The sequence below is a fragment of the Haemaphysalis longicornis genome, unplaced genomic scaffold (assembly GCF_048455015.1).
Source record: "Haemaphysalis longicornis isolate Haplotype H1 unplaced genomic scaffold, Haemaphysalis longicornis Haplotype H1 scaffold_2, whole genome shotgun sequence".
Taxonomy (NCBI): Eukaryota; Metazoa; Arthropoda; class Arachnida; order Ixodida; family Ixodidae; genus Haemaphysalis; species Haemaphysalis longicornis.
Window position 1 is genome coordinate 14472300 of NW_027526295.1, and position 22686 is coordinate 14494985.

At 48.2% G+C, this 22686-nt stretch overlaps 1 protein-coding gene across 1 annotated transcript in view; it reads left to right on the top strand.

Moving 5' to 3' along the window:
* Nucleotides 1-22686, top strand: part of LOC144167837 (phospholipid-transporting ATPase ABCA3-like) — a 198578-nt gene that overhangs the window by 71541 nt on the left and 104351 nt on the right. The window contains exon 4 of the mRNA XM_077696996.1: nt 3205-3407. Coding sequence (XP_077553122.1) covers nt 3205-3407 — 203 coding nt within the window. The remainder of the gene's footprint in view (nt 1-3204; nt 3408-22686) is intronic.

Genomic DNA, 22686 nt, shown 5'->3' on the forward strand with positions numbered 1-22686 from the left:
ATATCTACTACTATCGCGTAGACATGTGGAACCAAAAATGTTTAAAAAATAATTACAAACCTTAGAAAATTAAAAACCACACCTTCACCATGACGCATGCCGTCTCAACCAGATTATACACCATCAATAAACGCGATTTCCTTGCCCAGCAGCGATATTGAAGCAACACTAATGCAATTATCCCCCACGCGCACAATTTACCGCGCCTCCATTACCTCCCGCGTGAGCACCTTTGTTTTTTCAAAAAATGGAACACACCTGTTACGCCTGTGCCACTTAAGCTGTTCGTTCTTCTCGGCCTTGTTATTTTGACGTTGCCTTAGGTGCCTTGTTTGTGTGGGCGCCCGTGTGTGACTCGTGATAATCCTTGCTGTTGATGTCTGGGACAAAGCGCCGACACTTGCGTAATATAAAGGCTACACACCGAGCCCGTTATATGCGTGACATCTTTCACAACAGAAATGACCACCCGAACCGCCGGGATATAGAAAACAGCGCTGCTGCTTGCGAGGCAAGCACCAGCGCAGCGTGCCTATTTTTCAGGCCAAAGTGGCAGTTACGAACAATGTTAATATTTGGGGAGGGATCTCATTATCGACTCTGATTTTATTATCTTTAACATTATTTCAAATAATAAGTTGATTAAGGAGTTTGTAAATTTTATGCAGCGTGCCTATGAAAACGTCACCTTCGTGGTGAACCGGTGCAGCTATCGTTAGCTGCAGTTTAACAAGAAAAAAGAAAACGTGGTGTAAAACAGTCGTGGACGATGACAAGATAGGACGGATTCAGGTGCCTGTATCTGTCGTATCTTGTCTTCGCCGAAGTACCTTTTGTTTATTTTTTTCGTCGCCTACAAATTTCACGGGCGGCATATTACCCGCTCTGTCATGCGTCCTTCGACAGCGGCATGAGCAACGTCCGGTGCGATCACGCACTGCCTGCTGTTTGACCGAACACGGCCACCACAGAGCGGGAATGATTTCGGCTTCCGCGTAGCTCGTAGACGTGTTAATGCACAGTGAAGAAAACAAATCCCCAAAACCGCTTAAGAATCCAACTGTCATACCAAGACCAAGCCCAGAAGGGGGGTCTTCCCATAAGCCCCCACGACGACATGGATTACCAGGCGCAGTTTCCTCTCTAGTATGCTTACTCAGAAACTCTATGCCTAGGCGCCACCCCTCCATGTTTCCTATCCTGGGGCTGAAGTGAAAATCGTCCCACTAAAAAGCTTGCCTATATCCAATGCTGCCCACTCCCCTGTTCACGTCCATCACTTCAAGCCCAAGTTCCCTGCCGCACCTCACGTCTCGCTGTTAGCAGCGAGTACTGCCCGTTCGGTGTGCACGCCCTGTTTCATCACCTCCGGCACGGTGCAGACTGCAATTTGGGGCCGTCGCCCGCAGGTCCTTTACCCCCTTCGCTATCTCCTGGCCAAGTTTTCCCTCCTCTCCCTTTAGAACATCGTTAAGCCCCGCGGCAATCACCACAAGGTTTCTAGCTCTACTAGACAAGGCCAGCTGCCCCTTCGCTGCAGTCATCACCGTCTGCATCGTTCGACCTGGGAAGCACCCCACCGTCACCCGTACCACTATGGCAGCGCTGCTCCTCTTCATGTTAGGATCTCCCGCAATCATTTCCACGCTATCATCTGCCACCTGCTGCTCTTTACTGGTACCCGGCTTATCGACTGGTTTTGCTGGCCTATCTTGCAGCACGTGGGAGTAGTTGTTGCCTTTCGTTGCTTCCACCCCGTGTGTCCCCTCGGTGCATGCCTCGGCTTCGCTGCATGGGCCGAGGTGTTCGTCATTTGTTGGAGAAATGACGCTCCTTTCTAGCTTCCTCTCAGCTGCTCCTAACTTTCCCTGAACGGCCCTCTGTTTGTCGCGTTCGTTACTTAGCACTGCCTCCAGTTCTGCAACACGCTTAGCTCACCCCGTGTTAGCCGCGACACCACTAAGCATACACGACACGTGCAGTCGAAAGCTTTATCAAAGTAAACACTGGAGCGCGTGTCGCTCATTACATGCAGAGCGGTCTAGCGATGGGATGGCGAACTCTCGTAGTTCGTACATTTGGCGGATCCACTTCCTGACAGTGGTTGATTGCGCTGTTATCTGCGGCGGTTGCTACGTTAGATATCTGGAAACGATTTCAAAGAATACATGTGCTGATGAGCGGCTTTTTATCAAGCGCGAAACAGAGCGAACGCATTAAAACTTTTGCTTTTCGCTGCCCGATTGGGTGGTTAAAAATGTGTTATCCTCCATAACGTAACTAATCCAGCAGGCAGCCGCGCGATAAAGCACTTTCAGAGAGTGCGCCCGCCAACCGCACGAACTGCGATAGTACTCCAGCCTCTCACCAGAGCGCTCTGCATGCATTGAGTGGCGTGCGCTCCCGTGTTTACTGTCATAAAACTTTCGACTGTACCTGCCCCTTCGTCTGCCTCGCCGCCATCCCGCTGAAGCTCATCTGCGTCCACTTGCCGCAGACACTGTACCAGCTTTCTACGCGACATCACGTCTGAAAAACCAGACACAACGAGAAAGAACCATGCAGGTAAATACTGAGCTGCGGCTGCCCTCCGCTGTCTCTGCCGTTTCGCTGTCATTCACTGTAGAAACACGCTGTTATCGGAGCACCAGAAAAGCACGTCCGCACAGGTTGCCTGCGCACTCTTTAGTGCTAAAAGTTGCTTCCCCGGAAAACACTCTGTGTGCAGGAGTGCACTCTTTACAGGCCGCTTGCTCCGTTGTACTGGCGTCATTACCGTGACGGATATGACGTCAGTGAAATCTTTATATGCCCGGGAATAAAACACTTTCGAGTTAATAAATAAAGCACATTCCCCAGCTGGAGGGAGGAACCGGTTTATCGGACCTGGCCTCATCGTGTAAACGTACCTATAACTGGTGACCCATGATAAAAACAGCCCAAAAAAGTGGAGAACGACAGCAAGAGAAGACTTACTTGACTGCAGATTCTTTTTTTGTGAAAGGCAGGTGGAAAACTGCACTTGCTCGTTTTCCTTTCCACTGTCGATGCTTCGTTTCTTTTTACTTTTTGGGCTGTCCGCGTTATGGTCTAGTAGCGCGTACCTCGCCTGTCTTGGCCATCTGTTTCAGTCCTTGCATCACTCGTGGTCGCTCCGTTGGCGCCCACGTGTCTCCATGGCCGCCCTTGTTGCGCGTTCCGCAGGCGTGCTGGCCGTACTGTACGTGATCCGGATGCACCTGGCTTACTACGAGGAGGAGGAGGTGAGCAGGTACACGCTCGAAGGGGTCGCCACGGTGGCCCGCGCCATACCCACTGTGGCGCTCGCCTGGGGCCTCGGCCGGGCCATGTGGTTCACTTCGCTCAACCAGCTCTGCCACATGAGGAACGACGCCGACTTCATGCAGGTACCAATGCCCTCGGACGTTGCATTTTATTCACACGAGCATAAAACGAGTCACTTTACCGCCATTTGGCTAAACGACTCACGAATCTCAAGAATATGCTCAGAGCCCGATAAGCGCTTCAATTTGACATGTTTCTTCAATAGCCTCATTTAGTCAAGCTAGCGTTACGCCATGTGTTAAGATTGAAATTCAAGCTTATTCTGCTTTGCCTGGGAAGATCCATGCAGTTTGACGAAATGCCCTGCCGAGAAAGTTGGATCATGGCTAAAAAAGCACCCATTTCTTAATGGCGCAAAATTTACTCGTCTTTTTTTGCACTCAGCATCGTCATCATCATCATCATCAGCAGCAGCAGCAGCAGCCTGTTAGCCGCTGCAGTGCGCAGACTCCAGTTATGTCTGTCGTGTGCCAGCTGAGTCCACCCTTTCCCCAGAATTTTCGTCGCTCATTCCTCCCTCCATTGAGCCCTGGGCCAACCTCTAGGGCGTTTACGGTCTATTGGCAGCCGCTCAGTTAATTAAACAAATGATCCACCTGTTGCCCCTCAGGCGCATGACGGTACCGGCCCATGCCCATTTTCTTGGCTTAATTTGAGCTAGAATGTCTTCCACACCGGTCTGCTCCCGGATCTAAGCAGCTGTTTTCTCATCCCTAAACGCGACCCCTAGCATTCTTCCTTCCGTTGCTCGTTCAGCCGATCTGGTTCCGTTCAAGTCGCTTTGTGGTTTGTTTGTTAGTTTTATTGTTTATTGACAAAAACAATGTTCAATAGCGGTCTGTCTTGGTGCCAAGGCAAGAGGCGGCATTGAAAGCCACCTGACTGGGCCTTCGACTCCAGACAGTACACGCAGCAGACAACATGAGCGCAACATACTTCAAACCAGATAGCTGGATCTCAAACGCTCAAAACACACGATATCAAACATTACATCGAATAAAATATAAAATGTTTAAACGAATTGCAAATTATCAAGCGCATACAATAAAAAGCACATACAAAGTATCAAACACGATAAGGCAATATAGGTGAAAAAAAAAAAAGACAGAATTTGTGGTCAACACATACATCACCAACATGACACATAACCATTAAGGCCAAAGGAAGAACATGTTCTTTAGGACTGAAAAACAAAATGTAGAAAAATCACGATTGTTCGGGGAAATAGGTTTTACTCAGTTTTCTGAAGGCAAGCAAGGAGGGAGAACTGTCTATTGTATACAGAAATGATGGATAACAATTCAGAAGGTTCGGAATTTGCCATTTTAATAATTGCATGCCATATTTAATTCTCGTCTTAATTTTGACAAAGCTTTTATTTCTGAAATGATATGGTGTCTCCGTATTTGTCTATGTGTCAAAGAAGAGCTCACGATTTGCTTTGAATTCAAGAAAAACCATTTCCAGCAAACCCTGTTTGTACAACATTTCTATATGAAGAATCCGGTTCTGGGAAAAGTATGGGAATGTGTGATCACGACTAGATAGATTTTGAATGAATCGCATACCTTTTTTCTGCATTATATATAGTCGTTCCAGATTATACTTCGATGTAACCCCCCCCCCCCCCGACTAATAAACAATACTGTATACGGGAATGCACTGTACTAAAATAAAGTTGCCGTTTTATTCGTATTGGCAACAATGTCCGAAATCTATTTAGCATAAGAAGTGATTTAGCAATGATACCTTTTATAAAGTTCACGTAACTTGTCCACCGAAGATTTTCATGAACTAGTACCCCTAAAAACTTGTATTCTGAAGTCTCTTCTAGCGGGCATGATTTAAACGTTATAGAGGTATTAACGTGAATTGGTTTATTAACGGCGGAGAAGACAATGTACTTGGTTTTTTTAACATTCAATAAGAGCCTATTTGCGTCTAACCAGCAGGACAAATTTTGAAGCCATAGATTGACAGACCCCACCCATAGAAAGGCCTCACCCATTGGGGTCGGAGGTATCTGTAAATAAATAAATAATAAATAAGTAGGAATAAGAGAGGAGAGGTTATTAGACGTGAAAAAGACATTCGTATCATCGGCGTAAAGGACAATGTCTGAGGTTAGTGGGACGTTGACAATATCGTTTATATACATTAAAAATATTGTTGGTGCTAATATAGATCCTTGCGGAACTCCATAATTTATTAACTCAGTATCGGACTGCAGATGATTAATCACAACGAACTGTGCACGATTAGTCAGGTAGCTAAGCAGTAACTTGGAACTCCTCTTATTCCATAGTACGGTAACTTTGCAAATAGTATTGGATGTTTAATAGAATCAAAAGCTTTGTTAAAATATAAAAAGATACCTATTGTGTACGGTTGATTTTCTATAGTAGTTGCAATTTTCTCTCTAATGCTTAATAATGCTGATTCAGTAGATTTACCTTGCCGAAACCCATACTGATATTCGGTTATTAGGTTGTGCTTACAAAGATGCTAATTCTAGTATTTATAACTTTCTCTGCTATTTTGGAAAACAGAGGAAGTACTGATATTGGTCTGTAGTTAGAAATACAGTCAAGAGCACCACCTTTATGTAAACGGAAACCCTAGCAATTTTCATCTTTTCTGGAAATATTCCTGTCAACAAAATGGTATTCATTAGGTGGCAAACTACGTCGCATAGCAAATCTGGCACCGCTTTATTTGGAGCCACTTTAATGCCATCAAAACCACACGAAACATTACTTTTAAGGCTGTTAATTATACCAACAATTTCAACTTGGGTAACCGGGTAAAGAAATAAGGTCTGTGGCAGATTGTGTTCTATATACATTTCAAAATCCTCACAAGTGGTCCCCTCCGACGCTCCAAAAGTCAAAAAGTGGCGGTTGAACTCGTTAGCAAGAGCCTTATCAGTTAATATCTGCCCATCTATTTTAATTTTCTTAGGAGCGGCAGTTCGCGTTTTCCGTACTAGATCTTGGATAATGCGCCAAGTTTTCGGAGGGTCGAAATATATATCGGCAAATTTATTAGCGTAGTAAGCAATACGGGACTTTTTAATATCAGAGTTCAGCCTATTTCTGATCTTTTTGTACTCTATAAGCATTCTCAGGTCCCTGTTTCCTATGAATTTATTAGAGTTTATTTTTTTTATTCGATGCAAAAGTTTATTGGGTTTTATCCAGGGTTTTATTGCTTTCTTACTCTTCTTAATTGTTTTGATCGGAAACGCACGATCGTATGCTCCAATAATTTTATCAAAAAATTCATCATGGCGTTGGGATCAGTTTCTTGCGTTAATCTACCCCAATCTATAGACGATACAAGCTGTCGAAAATTATCAATACAACTCGATTTTATAGGCCTAATGCTATAACTTGTCGCTATAGGTTTAACCCTGTGCACCGAGCTATTCGGAATAAGACAATAAAGAGACATATGGTTACTGATAGCCGTAGTAAGTACACCAGCATTAACATCGTATTTATCAAGATTTGTGAGACACAAGTCATTCAGACTCTCAGAAGTGGCTGTTATACGTGTTATCAATAAGATTCTAAAAACTGTTTAGTGATACAATATCTAGAAAATCTCTAACTGAATCGGTTTGGTTTAAAATGTTTATATTTAAATCACCTAGAATAATTACTGGCGATTTAAAAGCTGAAAAATATTCCAACATTTGCTCACAAAAGTGGTGAAATTCTTCTAAGGATCCAGAGGGCGGGCGGTAAATCACACCTAGCGTGAATCCGTTAGCTGTAATGAAGAGGGACTCAAAATGCGGGGTAATAACAGAGTATTCGGCAATAATATTACACGAAAATTTATTTTTGACATAAAGGGCCACGCCACCAGCCCTCCTATGTTTTGTACACAACGCCTCGTAATTGTAGCCGTCGAACTGTACGACATCAGAGTCACCGCAAAACCACGTTTCACAAAAAGCGAGCACATCAAAATATAGTCTACAGAAGATAAAAAAGAGTCCAGTTGTTCTTCGTTCCGTAAGCTCTGCGCATTTAAATGGTAATAAGAAAAAAAACCTGATTGTTTCTGTTGCACAGATACAACATTAAAGAAAGATCCAATATCATGATAGCAGCAGGAATCCTTTGCGGCAAGCATTGGAAATCCCTATCGCATTTTAGATCGGACGCTTAACTGCCTAAACCAGTTTTTCGAGATCACGTTCACCATGGATACGAATGACAGCATCGCCCTCGTCCTTACGGACCAGCACGTGCCCATTCTTTTGCCACACAAAGCGGTAGCATTTTTCTTCCGCCTTCATTCGCGCAAGCCACAGGAGATGTTTGTTGAAAGCAGTCGGGTTATCGAAGATACGCATGTCAGGGTTTTTTTAGTTTCAGGGCCGAGCGGCTCTCTAACCACGCTTCCTTAAGGGTGGTTGAACGAAACCGAGCAATTACAACAGACTCTTTACCGGCACGTGCGGGTAGTCGGTGCAGGGCGTCAACGTCAGAGCTCGTTATCTCGGGCAGTTCCAGTGTTCGCGCCAAGTCGTTCATTTGAAAACACGTTCGATTGAAAACACGTTCATTCCATGTTGTTGCGCTTAGGTGCTCCTATGGATAAGCGTAGGGTTGGTAAGGGAAGGAGAAAGTGGGAGAGGATAATTATGCTGCCATTTACTGCGTCAGCTGCCTCGATGCAACACTGTGGCCGTCGTAGTGTCCAGCGCGTCGCCGCAAAGCCGGTCGCCAACGACTGACGATGCGGGGTCCAAGAGGAAAAGCAGCAGGGCGTGACAAAAGCTTGCAGCGTACCCAGCAGGAGCTTCAGGCGGCGCACAGGACCAGGACTGGAGAGACGCGGCCCACGTTCCAAGTCGCACGTTGGTGAGGGCATGGTACCAGGGAATACTGTAGCGGGGGCAGTCCCACACTAGATGTTGTAAGTCTGGCCTGGTATGGCCAGTGCTGCAGGTGCTCGGGACACTGGGAGTGGCCGCACGGCGATGAAAAAAGTGGAGCGAAAACGGTGTGAGCGGTGTTGTGAGCAGCAGCAAGAACGCCACCTCGTCTAGGCGTTGATTATACATGTCCTGAAGAGTTAATATGCAGCCGAATTTAAGGCGGGAGGAGATGTGTTGTAATCCTGATTTGTTGTCGATGAATAGTAAACCTCGTTTTTGCGTAAAGTACAAAACATGAATAGTTTTCATGGAGCCCTGAAACCAGTAAACAATATTGCAGCCTTGAATGAACAGCGCAGTGGTAAAGTTGGCGTTTTAGTTTCTCAGGTAGCAGTATACAGAATTTATTAAGAGTGGCCATTCTTGGAGCTATACTGCGTCTAACGTAATTTACACGATACATCCAGCGCAAACCTTTGCGAAAATACACGCCTAGAAACTTGCATTCCAAAATTTGTTGTAGCGCGTGTCATTCGAACGATATGGCATCAAGAGGTCGGACTGGTCTGTTATGGCCGAGAAAATATTATTCTTGGTTTTAGATGCGACGCTGAGAGGAGCATCTCTTGCCGGCGACCCTGTCCTGCGTCCGTCGTCGTCGGCGTCCGCGTCCGCACAGCTGCGTCTCTCCTCCGCTCACCCCTCTCCTCTCGCCGTGATAGCGCGCCCTCTCCCCCAACATCTGTGGCGCGCGCAGTGCGGCGCGCTCTCACTCCGCTGGTGGGCGGCGCAAGCGCGCTGTGCGCATGCGCAGCGCCCTCTCTCTCCGCGGTCTCCTCTCCTTCGGGTGCGCTGCGCATTAAGCGGAGTGCCGCGCTCCGGCCAGTCTCTCATCCGACGGTCGTCCGCGCTACGCTTGCTCTCTCTCTCTCTCTCTCTCTCTCTCTCTCTCTCTCTCTCTCTCTCTCTCTCTCTCTCTCTCTCTCTTTCTCTCTCTCTCTCGCTCTCGCTCTCGCTCTCGCTCTCTCGCTCTCTCTCTCATTACCCGACGATTGCTCACGCAATTCCAGTAATCGACACAACGGAAACTCACAATGGAACCCCCTTCAGCGTCGCATCACACCAGGGTTCCCGCGAGGGGAGGTGCGCGTAATTTTTTTGTGTATTTGAGAGGGGTTGACTACCATAGCCATGGCGATAAATTCTCGAGGTAGATATTAAAATAACGCACAACAGCTGATAAATAATTTCAGGAGAAAAACATTTGCATTATTGGCGTATAACAGCACTTCAGGACTCATGGGAATATACAATTTCATTATTAAAGGAAAGAAGTAATACTTTCCCTTATCTGTTGCTTGTGCAACACCAAAAGTGGCGTACCAAGCATCTCCTAATACGTGATTAGATACAAGAAACGGTACTCTGTTTGGTAGGTAACTGTTTGGTAGCTTATGCGCAGTACCATTCATTGCGTGATATGGGAGCTTTCTTAAAAGAATATTATGTTTTATTGAATCGAAAACTTTTTTGAAACGAATAAAAATACCAATTGTATCAAGACGGTTTTCTATGTTGGAAGGAATTTTTTTTCCTTAATGTTGAGTACAACTGATTCCGTTGATTTTCCCTGTTGAAAGCCATATTGTGTTTCACACAACCGCTGATATTTTTGAAAGTGACTAGTTATTCTGGTGCTACTTAATTTTTCAAGTCTTTGAAAAAACGGGGCGCAGATATTAGCCTATAAATAGAAAAGTTGTCAATCGCACTACTCTTGTACAAAACAAAGCTTTTGGCGATTTTCATTTTCTCTGGCTTCGTATATTAAATTATATACAGTTCAACCTCGTTATGACAAACGCTGATATAGCGAATTATTGGCTATAGCGAACTCAATACGAACTTTGGTTGGTTACGCTTCATTTCAATGTCACTCCTTCTTTTATAACGAAAGTGAAACAGTGAGAGCCACGATCAATATCAGATATAACAAAGAAATATTTGGCCAGTAGGCTGAGAAGCTACTCCTGGCGTACGAAACTGCAGAAGTACAAGAAGCCCTTGAGTTCGTGAACATCGTGGAAAACTTCGTCCTGCTCAGTGCTGTGAATAGTCATGAGACGAAGGTCACATCCTTCTTCGAAACAGTAAGAACGCAGACCTGTTTTTTCAAATCGACTTTGTTCTGTTGTAATTTCCCGTTTCATGTTCTGGTTCGTTGAGCTTGAAATACCACAAGCAAAAGGTAAGGGCTATCTTGTTCGTAGGTTCGAAGCTTAAAAGAGTGCGTTTTTGGATATTTTGCGGTAGCCAGGTTACCGATTGATTTGATCCCATTTTTAACTTTACTGTTACAACGAATATCGTACATAACGAACTAAGTTGCTGTCCCGATACTACTTCGTTACTGGTGCAGCGCTGGCGTAGAGGCAGAGCGTCCGCCTCGCGTGCAGAAGGACCGTGTTTCCAATCCTGTTGCCGCACAATTCTCGCCGGATTAAAAAAAAACCGTAAATCCACTTGTTGATGGAATTGCAGGAGGAGGCTTGGGTCGCGGCCTGATCCCGGTGACCATTGCCGGTAACTCACTCCCTCACCAGAGCAGCATTGGCCACCCTGGTGTAGTTATGGCCACAACCTCCCATGAATACGCCATTAACCCTCGGCCTCTTTTCTCCAGTGACTCCGAAGTAACTGACCACTGCAGCGGTCAGACCTCTGACGCAGGAGAGGGTGCGAATCCCTGCGTCCGGACAGGCCGCCATTGAAATCTAAACTACAACACGAGAACATTATCGAGCAAGGCGAGTCTAGAGGGCTTGTTTGAGGAACTAGAAGGTAATAAATTGGATGCAATCGGGATTAGCGGGGTTAGGAGGACAGGTGAAGCTCTTACTGTGCTTCAAAATGGACACGTCCTATGTTACCGTGGTCTAGTGAGCAGAAAAGGAATGGGAGTGGGATTTATACTCAATAAAAGCATAGATGGGAACATAGACGAATACTATAGCATTGGCGAAAGGGTGTCCGGTCGTGTAATCAGGCTTAATAAGAGGTACAAATTAAAGGTGGCACATGGCTACGCGCCCATATCCAGCCACGACGACCATCTAGTTGAACGCTTCAATGGAGATGTGGAATCGGCAATGGGTTTATTAAAAACACAGTACACCTTAGCGTAGACAGGCAAGAAGCAGGCTGGAGACAAGGCAGTGGGGAACTATGGTCTGGGGTGCAGAAATAACCGAGGAGACCTACTAGTCGAGTTCGCAGAACGGAACAATCAACGCGTCATGAATACCTTCTTCTGCAAACGGGAGAGCCCAATAGGGGGCATAAAAATGAAATAGATTTCATACAATGCGATAACCCTGGCGTCATGCGGGATATGGAAGTCCTTGGAAGGGTAAGGTTTAGTGACCACCATATGGTAAGATTGTAGTGAGCTGGGCTAGTTGGTACTATTCCAATTGGGCTACTTGACATTATTTGGGCTAGTTTGTACTGTTTGTGTCCCTCCCTTTCCGTGTTTCGTCAGCGCCTGTTTGTCTATCCCTTTCCGTGTTTTCGTCCAGTTTGCGCTCTTACCCGCCATAGTATGTGAACATCTCGAATTGGGCTACATTTGAGGGGGGACCGAAAAGCTAGTACGAAAGAAGCCGATCAATGAGATAACAGGAAGACGGGAAGTTAAAGAATTCACGAACGCGCTGGAGAACCGATATTCAGCTCTAACCGAGGAAGCACAGTTTGCGACACAGGAAGCCAGCGACAATCTTTCAGGGAATATCACGGAGTGGGAAGTAGAGGTCGGAGGCACTATCGCTGGACAGAATAGCGGTAAACTTTCCAAGGAGACGAAAGATTTAATTAAGAAACGGCAAAGCATGAAAATGTCCACCCCAGCTGAGAGACTAGAACAGCGCTTTCGAAATTAATCAATAAGCGTAAGACAGATGACATAAGGAAGTATAATATGGAGAGGATCGAGCATGCTGTAAAGAACGGAGGCAGCCTTAAAACAGTGAAGGGGCGTCTACGCATAAGGAAAACTCAGATGTATGCACTTAAAGACGAGCAAGGCAATGTCGTAACAAATACGAATAAAATAGTTATAGTAGCCGAGGTGTTCTATACAGATCTGTACAATAGCCTCGACATCCAGGATCATACCGAAGGAGGAAGTAGTTCAGAGGCGATAGACATCCCACCAGTAATTACAGAAGTAAAGAAATCTTTGAAATGAATGCAAGGGGCAAAGCGCCTGCTGAAGGTCAGATAACAGCTGACCTCTTGAAGGATGGCGGGCAAATTGTACTAGAAAAACTGCCAAACCTGTATACGCAATGCCTAATGACCGCGAGGGTACCGGAATCTTGGAAGAACGCGAACATCATCCTAATCGATAAGAAAGGTGACATGAACTTGAAAAATTAGAGGCCGATCATTTTACTATCAGCCGTGTACAAGGTACTTACCAATGTAATCGCTAACAAATTTATGCCACCTTATATTTCAATCAACCTAAAGAACAAGCAGGGTTTCATAAAGGCCACTCAACAATCAACTATATTCACACCATCAATCAGGTGATAGAGAACTGCGCGGCGTATACTCAACGCCTACATATAGCTTTCCTAGGTTATTAGAGAGCATTTGACTCGGTCGAAGCCCTTCAGGCATTACGAAACCAGGGAGTAGACGAGCATTATGTAAAAATACTAGAGAATGTCTACAATGGGTCCACAGCTACCATCATCCTCCATAAGGAGATCAGTAATAAAATACCAATAAGGAAGGGCATCAGACAAGGAGACACAATCTCTCCAATGTTATTCGCAGCATGTTTACAAGAGGTATTCAGAACATTGGACTGGGAACAGGTGGGAGTAAGGGTTAATGGAGAATACCTGATGTAACCTCAGATTTGCTGAGGACGTTGCCTTGGTAAGTAACTCGGGTGACGAATTGCAAAGCATGCTCACCGCACTGGACAAGCAGGGTAGAACAGTGGTAAAGGGGAAGTCTGGGCCTGTTGGTTCATCATGTTCAGAGAAAAAAACCAGTGAAAACACGCTCCATAAGAGGAGAGGCAAAACAAGGACAGTCACTGGACTTACAACAAAAGTTCATTGGAAGAACTTCCACAAATACTTAAAAACGACGCACGCGCAGATGGGTGACCCCCTCACCCCTTCAAAAACCCAAGATTGCCACAGAACTCTCTCTCTCACCGTTGTCATCCTCGGCCGGATTAAGAAACGCTATCTCTTTATCAGTTAATCCAACCGAGGGCTCACTGACGCAATTATCTCCTCCTTTGTTGATCAAGAAGGCCTCTACCAGTTCTCGCTAATTCGTCAAAGCACCCCGCCCCACAATGGAAACATTTTTCAAATCCGGAGTGCACTTGCAATCACGCGCGTCCGGCACCAAGTGACTTCCCGTGCCATTAATGAGGCTCCTAGAGTGCTCGCGCATGCGCTCATTAAGGCACCAGCCCGTTTTGCCGATGTAAGCCTTTTTGCACAACAAGGGAATGGAATAAACCACCCCTTGCGCACTCAGCGTATGCGGTGCTGCGTGTGACAGGAAACTTCCTTTGACTCCCTGTCAATGCGAGCACACAAGCCCTCTAGCTTCCTGGGGGCCGAAAATACAAAACGAACACCGTGCGTTAACGCTACCTTTTTTTAGGTTGTGTGGCAAGGCATCGTAGTAAGGCACAACCATGGCTCTCTTACCCACGTTCTCATGAAATTCCGGCGTTCCTGGGGTTCTGAGGGTTTGCTTTAACTTTGTATGTAGCGTTTCCGCTGTTGAGGGTGGCCGAGCGGGTACGCCGAGGGACCGCCCCGGCAGAGCACACAGCCCAGAGAGAAACACACACACACGATGCTTCCACCAGGAACATAACCTGCCCCAGCGGGGTGCTTGCTTTATTAGCGCACCTAGAGCAGCCTAGAGTGTTCTAGTTGGTACATTGATGATGATGGTCACCCTGGCACCATCTAGGCGAGACCCGACACACTACATCCGCCACCGCTTGCAGAAGCTGGGTGAGAAACCCGGCAGCTATTAGGCGCTCCACCTGTTGGCGAAAGTTCTGCTCTACAGAGTGGACACAGCTCTTTCTCAGAGCATTGTGAAAACACATGTTAGCAATGCTGTGCTTTACAAGTTTCGAGTGTGCCGAGTCGAAAGGCAAAATGCCTTTCTTAGAGCGTGGTTCATACATGAAGCAAAGGTGCTCTTCATTGCCAAAAGTTAGCCTTAAATCTAGAAACCGTATGGTGTAGTTCACACGTGAAGTTAATTTCCTTGGAGCACTGTTTAAAAACAGCCATTATGTTATCTACAACGCAGCGAAACAGTTCGTTAGAATTCAGTTTTAAAATTATCAAGAAATTGTGAACATACCTGAAAACCGAGATAACATGTGCGTCCTGAAGTGTAGCGTGCAGCATGCGGTGAAACCGCGCTAAAAAAATGCGATACAAAAGAGGCGCGAGACAGGAACAGATGCATATGCCCATTTTTTGCACAAACAAATCGTTGTCGAAACTGACAACTGTTGAAGACAGGTACACCGTTAAAAGTCCCAGAAACGATTCCACGTTAACACCAGTACTGTTCTGAACGGCCACCGTTTCACCACTTTCTGAAATATCTCGTACAGCAACGAAAAGTTCTTTGTGGCGAATGGAGTAGTATAAATCTTTAATGTCCACTGAAAACGCAGCATTGAAATTCCCAAGTCGTTTGTTCAAAATTTCTACGAGGCCTAAGGAGCTTCTTAGACAAAACGGGTCGTCTCGTTCAAGAAAGCCGAGGGAAAGCATTTGAGAACGCATTTCAAGCCAGCAGATGTGAAACTGCAGGAGCCGAAAGGAAACGCCCTAAAAGTGCCCAACAAACAAAATTTCTGGGCGCTAGAGAACGAAGTAAGAGCCGTTCAGAACCGGGCTTGTATTAGCGTGGAATCGTTTCTCGAACGTTTAACGGTGTACCTGTCTTCAACAGTTGTCAGTTCTGAGAACGATTTGTTTGTGCAAAAAGTGGCATATGCACTGGTCCTGTCTCGCGCCTGTTTTGTCACTTTTTTTAGCCCGGTTTGACCGCATTTCGCACGCTACACTTCAGGACGCACATGTTATCTCGCTTTTTATGTATGTTGACGATTTTTTGATATTTTAAAACTGAATTCTAACGAACTGCTTGGTTCCGTTGCAGATAACTAAGTGACCGTTTTTAAACAGTGCTCTAAGTAAATTAACTTCACGAGTGAACTACCCCTTGACAACGACATACGGTTTCTAGATTTCAGGCTAACTTTTGGCAATGAAGAGCACCTTTGCTTCATGTATGAACCGCGCTCCAAGAAAGGCACTTTGCAATTCGACTCGGCACACTCGAAACTTGTAAAGCACAGCATTGCTAACGTGTGTTTCCACAATGCTCTAAAAAAGAGCTGTGTTCACCCTGTACAGCAGATCTTTAGGAAACAGGTGGAGCGCCTAATAGCTGCCGGGTTTCCCAGCCAGCTTGTGCAAGCGGTGGCGGAAATGCTACATACAAAGTTAAAGCAAACCCTCAGAACCCCAGGAACGCCGGAATTTCACGAGAACGTGGGTAAGGGAACCATGGTTATGCCTTACTACGATGCCTTGTCACACAACCTAAAAAAAGGTAGCGTTAACGCACGGTGTTCGTTTTGTATTTTCGGCCCCCAGGAAGCTAGAGGGCTTGTGTGCTCGCATTGACAGGGAGTCAAAGGAAGTTTCCTGTCACACGCAGCACCGCATACGCTGAGTGCGCAAGGGGTGGTTTATTCCATTCCCTTGTTGTGCAAAAAGGCTTACATCGGCAAAACGGGCTGGTGCCTTAATGAGCGCATGCGCGAGCACTCTAGGAGCCTCATTAATGGCACGGGAAGTCACTTGGTGCCGGACGCGCGTGATTGCAAGTGCACTCCGGATTTGAAAAATGTTTCCATTGTGGGGCGGGGTGCTTTGAGGAATTAGCGAGAACTGGTAGAGGCCTTCTTGATCAACAAAGGAGGAGATAATTGCGTCAGTGAGCCCTCGGTTGGATTAACTGATAAAGAGATAGCGTTTCTTAATCCGGCCGAAGATGACAACGGTGAGAGAGAGAGTTCTGTGGCAATCTTGGGTTTTTGAAGGGGTGAGGGGGTCACCCATCTGCGCGTGCGTCGTTTTTAAGTATTTGTGGAAGTTCTTCCAATGAACTTTTGTTGTAAGCCCAGCGACTGTCCTTGTTTTGCCTCTCCTCTTATGGAGCGTGTTTTCACTGGTTTTTTCCCTAGCACCGTGGGTCTGACAATTCATATGCAGAAAACTAAAGTAATGATCAGTAACCTCGGGACAGCACAGCGGTTTTAGATAGGTTGTGAGGCAGTGGAAGTGGGAAGCGAATATATCTACTTAGGGCAAGTTGTGACCCCCGATCCCAACCATGAGGCAGAGATAATTAGAAGAATAAGAATGGGGCGGAGTGCATACGGCAGGCGTTCTCAGATAATGAATGGTAGAATACCATTGTCCCTGAAGAAGAAGGTGTATGACAGATGCATCTTACCGATACTCACCTACGCGGCAGCAACTTGGAGGCTCGCTACAAAGGTTCAACTTAAATTGAGGACGACTCAGCGAGAAATGGAACGGAAGATGATAGGTGTAACATTAAAGGACAAAAAGAGGGCGGAGTGGGTGAGGAAACAAACGCGTGTTAAGGACATACTAGTAGTACAAATTAAGAAGGAGGAATGGACGTGGGCAGGGCATGTAATGCGAAGGCAAGATAACCGTTGGTCATTGAGGGTAACAGTGGATCCCTAGAGAAAGCAAGCGTGGCATGGGGCGACAGAAGGTTAGAAGGGCAGATGAGATCAAGAAGTTCGCGGGGATAAATTGGCCGCAGTTAGCACAGGACCGGGATAATTGGAGATCTACGGGAGAGGCCTTTTCCCTGCAGAGGGTGTAGATAGGGTGCTGATGATGATGGCTACTTTGTAATAACAAGGTTCGACTGTAAATGACAAAGCACACAACAAATTAGATCACAAACTGCTTTAATCGGTGCCACTTTGATACCATCAAAACAACAAGTGCAATTATTGTTGTGCTCATTAATGAAATAGCAGTTCGACATGGTTAAAAGCGCACTACACGGGGACAGAGAAAAAGACCGTGACACGGGACGAGCGATAATGCTCGTCCCGTGTGACTGTCTTCTGTTGAGGGTGGCCGAGCGGGTACGCCGAGGGACCGCCCCGGCAGAGCACGCAGCCCTGAGAGACACGTACAGACACGATGCTACCAGCAGGAACATAACCCGCCCCGGCGGGGAGCTCGCTTTATTAGCGCACCTAGAATCCACTGATGATGATGGTCGCCGTGGCGCCATCTAGTCGAGACGCGACACACTACATCCCCCCTTCAGAAGTCCAGCTTCAGAAGCCCTCACAAGTCCAGCCTCCTTGGCTGGCGAACGGTTCGACCGAACCGTGACACCTGCGCAGTGGGCTCCCGCACAGTTGGTGGTGTCGCACCCTGTTACGCAGACGGGGACGCTTGCTCACTCTTGGTGGCCACTGCTGGTGAGGGAGAAGTAGGAACAAGGTGACTGCGGTTGCGCTGCAGCACTCCTTTGGGTGTCTCTACCACATACGAGCGCGGACGCTGCGCTGGGCTCAAGACGACAGCTGGACTCTTGATATCTCGGACCCAAACATGTTCGCCTGGCTGAAGCAGACGAAGTTCACGAGCAGCGTGTCTTCTGTTGAAATCCTTCGCCTGTCTTTGCCTGTTAGCGCGATCCCGCTGGTCCACTTGTACCGAAGATGGCCAACCTGGCTTCAGCTGGTTTGTCGATTTGGGTATGCGAGTTTGCAGGCGTCTGCCCATTAACAGCTGTGCAGGGCTATGTCCATTGACGCCCGGTGTGTCTCGGTAGGCCAGCAGGGCCAGGTACGGGTCTTCCGACTTGCCTAGGAGGTCTTTGACAGTGCGGACCATTCGCTCCACCTCCCCATTTGACTGCGGGAACCGAGGACTGCTCGTGACGTGATGGAAGCCGTAGGCCAGTGCAAAGTCCCCGAATTCCCTGGCCGCAAACTGAGGACCATTGTCTGTGCGCAGTAACTTGGGGATACCATGGCGGGCGAAAACGCTCTTGATTGCTGTGATTACTGCTGCTGCTGATGTTGACCCAAGGCTGATGACCTCGGGGAATCTGGACCTGTAGTCAACCAGAAGAATGTAGTCCCTGCCGTTCAGGTGGAAGAGGTCGGCGCCCACCTCCTCCCACGGAAGACTTGGTGTGACAGTAGCCATCATGGGTTCTGGACGTTGGACCCGAGTCTCAGCACACTTGGGGCAGCTGGAGACGGTGTGTTCAATTTGGCTGTTGATGTCAGGCCACCATACCGACTCTCGTGCCACTGCCTTGCAGCGGTTGATCCCTTGATGGCCTTCATGGAGCAGTTCCAGCATGTACCGCTGAAGAGAGGTGGGGATGACAATGCGAGTGTTCTTCAGGAGCAAACCATCACACACAGTGAGGTCTCCCCTGTGTTGCCAATACTTTTTCAGATGAAGTGGCAACCGAGACTGTCTGGGCCAACCCTTAGTACAGTACTCCACGAGAAGGTCACACTCGCCGTCAGATGCTTGGGCTTGGCGCAGGTCGTCCCACCGTGTGGAGACAAGACCTGGAAGGGAGCGGACGCGTTCTTGCACGTAGAGTTCGACCTGGTCGGCCTGCTGCGACGAAGGAGCATCCACAGGAGCTCGAGAGAGCGTATCAGCTGTAGCCAAGAGTTTGCCGGGTACATAGAGTACCTTGTACTGGTAGCTCATGAGCTTCAGACGGAAGCGCTGGATTCTAGGTGGCAAGAGGTCGATTTCCATGTTGCCTAAAAGTGCAACGAGAGGCTGATGGTCGGTCTCCAGGATGAAGTCCAGACCACGGACATACTGGTCGAACCTCTGCACAGCCCAGCTGGCTGCCAATGCTTCTTTTTCGGTTTGGCTGTATCTTGTTTCTGCCGACGTGAGAGACCTTGAAGCGAAGGCAACTGCTCGACGCTCTCCGGATGGTTGCTCTTGCAGATGCACGGCCCCCAGGCCAAAGGAGCTTGCATCTGCTGAAACAGTTGTCTTGTACTGGGTGTTGTAAGTTGCAACGCACCGTTCAGAGCACAGCAGTTCTTTTAGCTTCCCGAAAGCAGACTGCTGCGATGGGCCCCATGTCCATTCAGAGTTCTTCTGAAGCAGGGCACGAATAGGTGCGGTGACGTCCGAAACATTCGGCAAGAAACGTCCCACATGATTCACGAGTCCCAGTAGACGACGAACGCCAGAGAGGTCTTCGGGAGCAGGCAGACGCTTGATGGCTGCCACCTTGTCAGGGTCGGGTGAAATACCGTGGGCACTCACTACGACTCCTAGGAACTTGACACTGTTGGTGCCGAAGGAACATTTGTCTCGGTTGAGCGTGATGCCTGCCTTGGAGAGCCGTGCGAGGACCTCCTGGAGGCGCTGGTCATGCTCTTTACGAGTCTTGCCAAAGACAAGGATGTCATCAATCATGTTCACTACGCCGGTCTGGCCTTCTAGTATCCGAGACATTTGCTTCTGGAAATACTCGGGTGCCGATGTGATGCCGAATGGCAGCCGCAGAAAGCAATAGCGACCAAACGGGGTAATGAACGTTGTGTACAGCTGTGACTGTGGAGACAGCATGACTTGATGAAAACTTGACTTAGCATCCAGCTTAGAAAAAAACTTGGCCTCTCCAAGCAAGCCTAGGCATTGTTCCACCGTCGGTAGCATGTGGCGTTCGCGAAGGACGGCTTTGTTAAGCTGAGAGAGATCTACGCAGATCCTGTAATCACCAGCACCTTTTGGCACAGCTACCAGTCCAGCACACCACTCTGTCGGAGCATCGACGCGGCGGATCACTCCTTCCGATTCCATCTTGTCCAGTTTTTTCTTGATGGGCTCATGGAGAGGTAAAGGAAGACGTCTCGGGGCACTTAGTGAGAAGTGCGTCGCCCCGGGTTTCAAACGGATTGTGTAGGCGTCAGGCAATGTCCCCAGTCCCTCGAAAAGGCCAGGGTCTAAGAGCAGCTCTCCGGACGACTCCTGTGAGCCTGAGACATGGTCAAGGAACTTGCATACCCCCAGGGCCTGAATTGCAGGGAAGCCTAACAAGGGAACTGTTTTGGATTCCAGAACATACAGTTTCTGCTCCACGGACTTGCCTTTCCACGTGAGTGTGGCTTGGTATGTACCCAGGACAGGCAACGTGTGATTACCGGGACCTTTGAGCTCGCCTTCTGGAACTTGAAGTTTTGGCGGAACTCCGGAAAATGAGCTTGGTACGACCGAAACTTCGGCTCCCGAGTCCACCTTGAACGACAGTGGGGAGCCATTCACGAGTACTTCGATGAACTTGGCGTTGGGGCGGTTCTCTGCCACCGCGTGAAGCTCAACGGAGCTTGCTGAAGACCGAGTGCGCTTGGAGTTGCATCTTCTTTTCTTCATGCAGACAGTTTCGAAATGCCCTTTCTTGCTGCAGAAATTGCAAGTTGCTTGTCGAGCCGGACAGTCTGCACGCTCGTGCGAAGAACGTCCGCAGAAAAAGCACCCTCTCTGGTTGGGCCTGTCTGGTGACCCAGGCTTTCCTTTTGCGTTACGAACACGCGCGGCGGCGTCGACGGCAAGCGGTGACGAGTCGGCCGAGTCGCGTGCCCGGCGCTCGTTTTCTGCGTCTTCGTGTTGACGGACATGCGTAAGTGCCTCTTGCAAGGTGAGCTTCGGACTTCGGCACAGTTTATCCGAGAGGTTACGGTCGAGCAAACCGACCACGAAGCGGTCGCGGACGAGCCTTTCCTCGACTTCCGGCGACGCGTAGTTGCAGCGCTTTACCATCGAGCGGAGAGCCGTGTAGAAGGCATCGGCAGTTTCGCCCGGTTCTTGAGCACGGCGGTGAAAGCGGGCCGTTTCGTACAGCTCGTTGGGCGGATGAATGAAATGGTCGGTAAACGCTTTTTTGACGGCGGCAACGTCTTTGAGCTCGGAGTCACCCAGCGGCGTGGTTGCGAGTACGACGCGGGCTTGCGGACCCATACAGTAGAGCATAGAACGCACCTGAACCTCCGGCGGTGCTGTGTAGTGGCCCGTGGCGAAAGTGTAATCCTCATATTGGAGCAGCCACGTAGTCCAAGAGCCGGGGTTGTCGAAGTCGAAGGGCGGTGGTGGGCGTAGCTGAGTCAGCTGCGGCGCGGCGGCGGCGGCGATGGCAGGGGTAGTCATGGCGGGGGCGGCAGCGGTTGTCTCGTGACGGGCGTACGGGGTTGAACTGGTTGAACCGTTGAACTACGGACGAGCGTTGAACCGAAGAACTAAAGCCACTTCTGACACCATGTTGAGGGTGGCCGAGGTTCTCTGTCTAGTGCGCTTTTTTCCATGCCGAAGTAGTATTACGAACTAGCCCAAATTTCTGAGTTGGAATAGCATATTTCTACATTATTTGCGCGGCAAATGAATATTTGTTGTTGCACGCTGGAATGCGTGCACCTTTCAACGTCATTACAAGTATTTTATTACAGCGAAGCCTTAGTGTCTTCACCGATGCCGTCTTACGTGAATACGCCCTGCAGGGAAGCCAACTTTCGCTGACGGTGATGAATGATTGTGGCTGAGGTGAAAGAAAAAACCCGCCGCGGTGGCTCAGTGGCTAAGGCGTTGCGCTGCTGAGCACGAGGTCGCGGGTTCGATTCCCGGCCGCGGCGGCCGCTTTTCTGATGGAGGCGAAAAGCAAGAACGCCCGTGTGTGCGAGGTTTCGGCGCACGTTAAAGATCCCCAGGTTGTCGAAATTAATCCGGAGCCCTCCACAACGGCGCACCTCATCGCCTGCGTTGCGTCGCCGCGTTAAACCCTACAATCAATCGAGGTGAAAGAAAAAAAAAACACTTCCCGTGGCTGGAATCGAACCTGTGTCCCTCGCGTTATGGAGCCAGCATAAATCCGATTGCTCCATTTCGACATGGTCGAAGCGGTTTGAAAAACTCAGACGGCAACCAAAGAATCCGTCATGAGAGGAGTGGCGTCGCTGTGCGTGCTGAAGGCTGTTAGACACAAGACGTTAGGCCTAAATTCTCCTTTTTGAGGTTTAGGACGCTATGCCTAATGCCGCATCTTGGGGTTTAATACCTCAAACTAGCAGCCAATCGAAAAATCACTCACTGAACGCCAAGCAGCAGGTACCTATTTGCACTGAACACCCCAAACCCAAACGTTAAGCCTACGGAGTACAGACCCGAGAGTTGCTGTGGGTATTCTAGAAAAGTGGCGCGTACCTCCGGAGCAGCACTACTCGCAGTGGATGATTGACCAACCGAATAATCCATCACGAG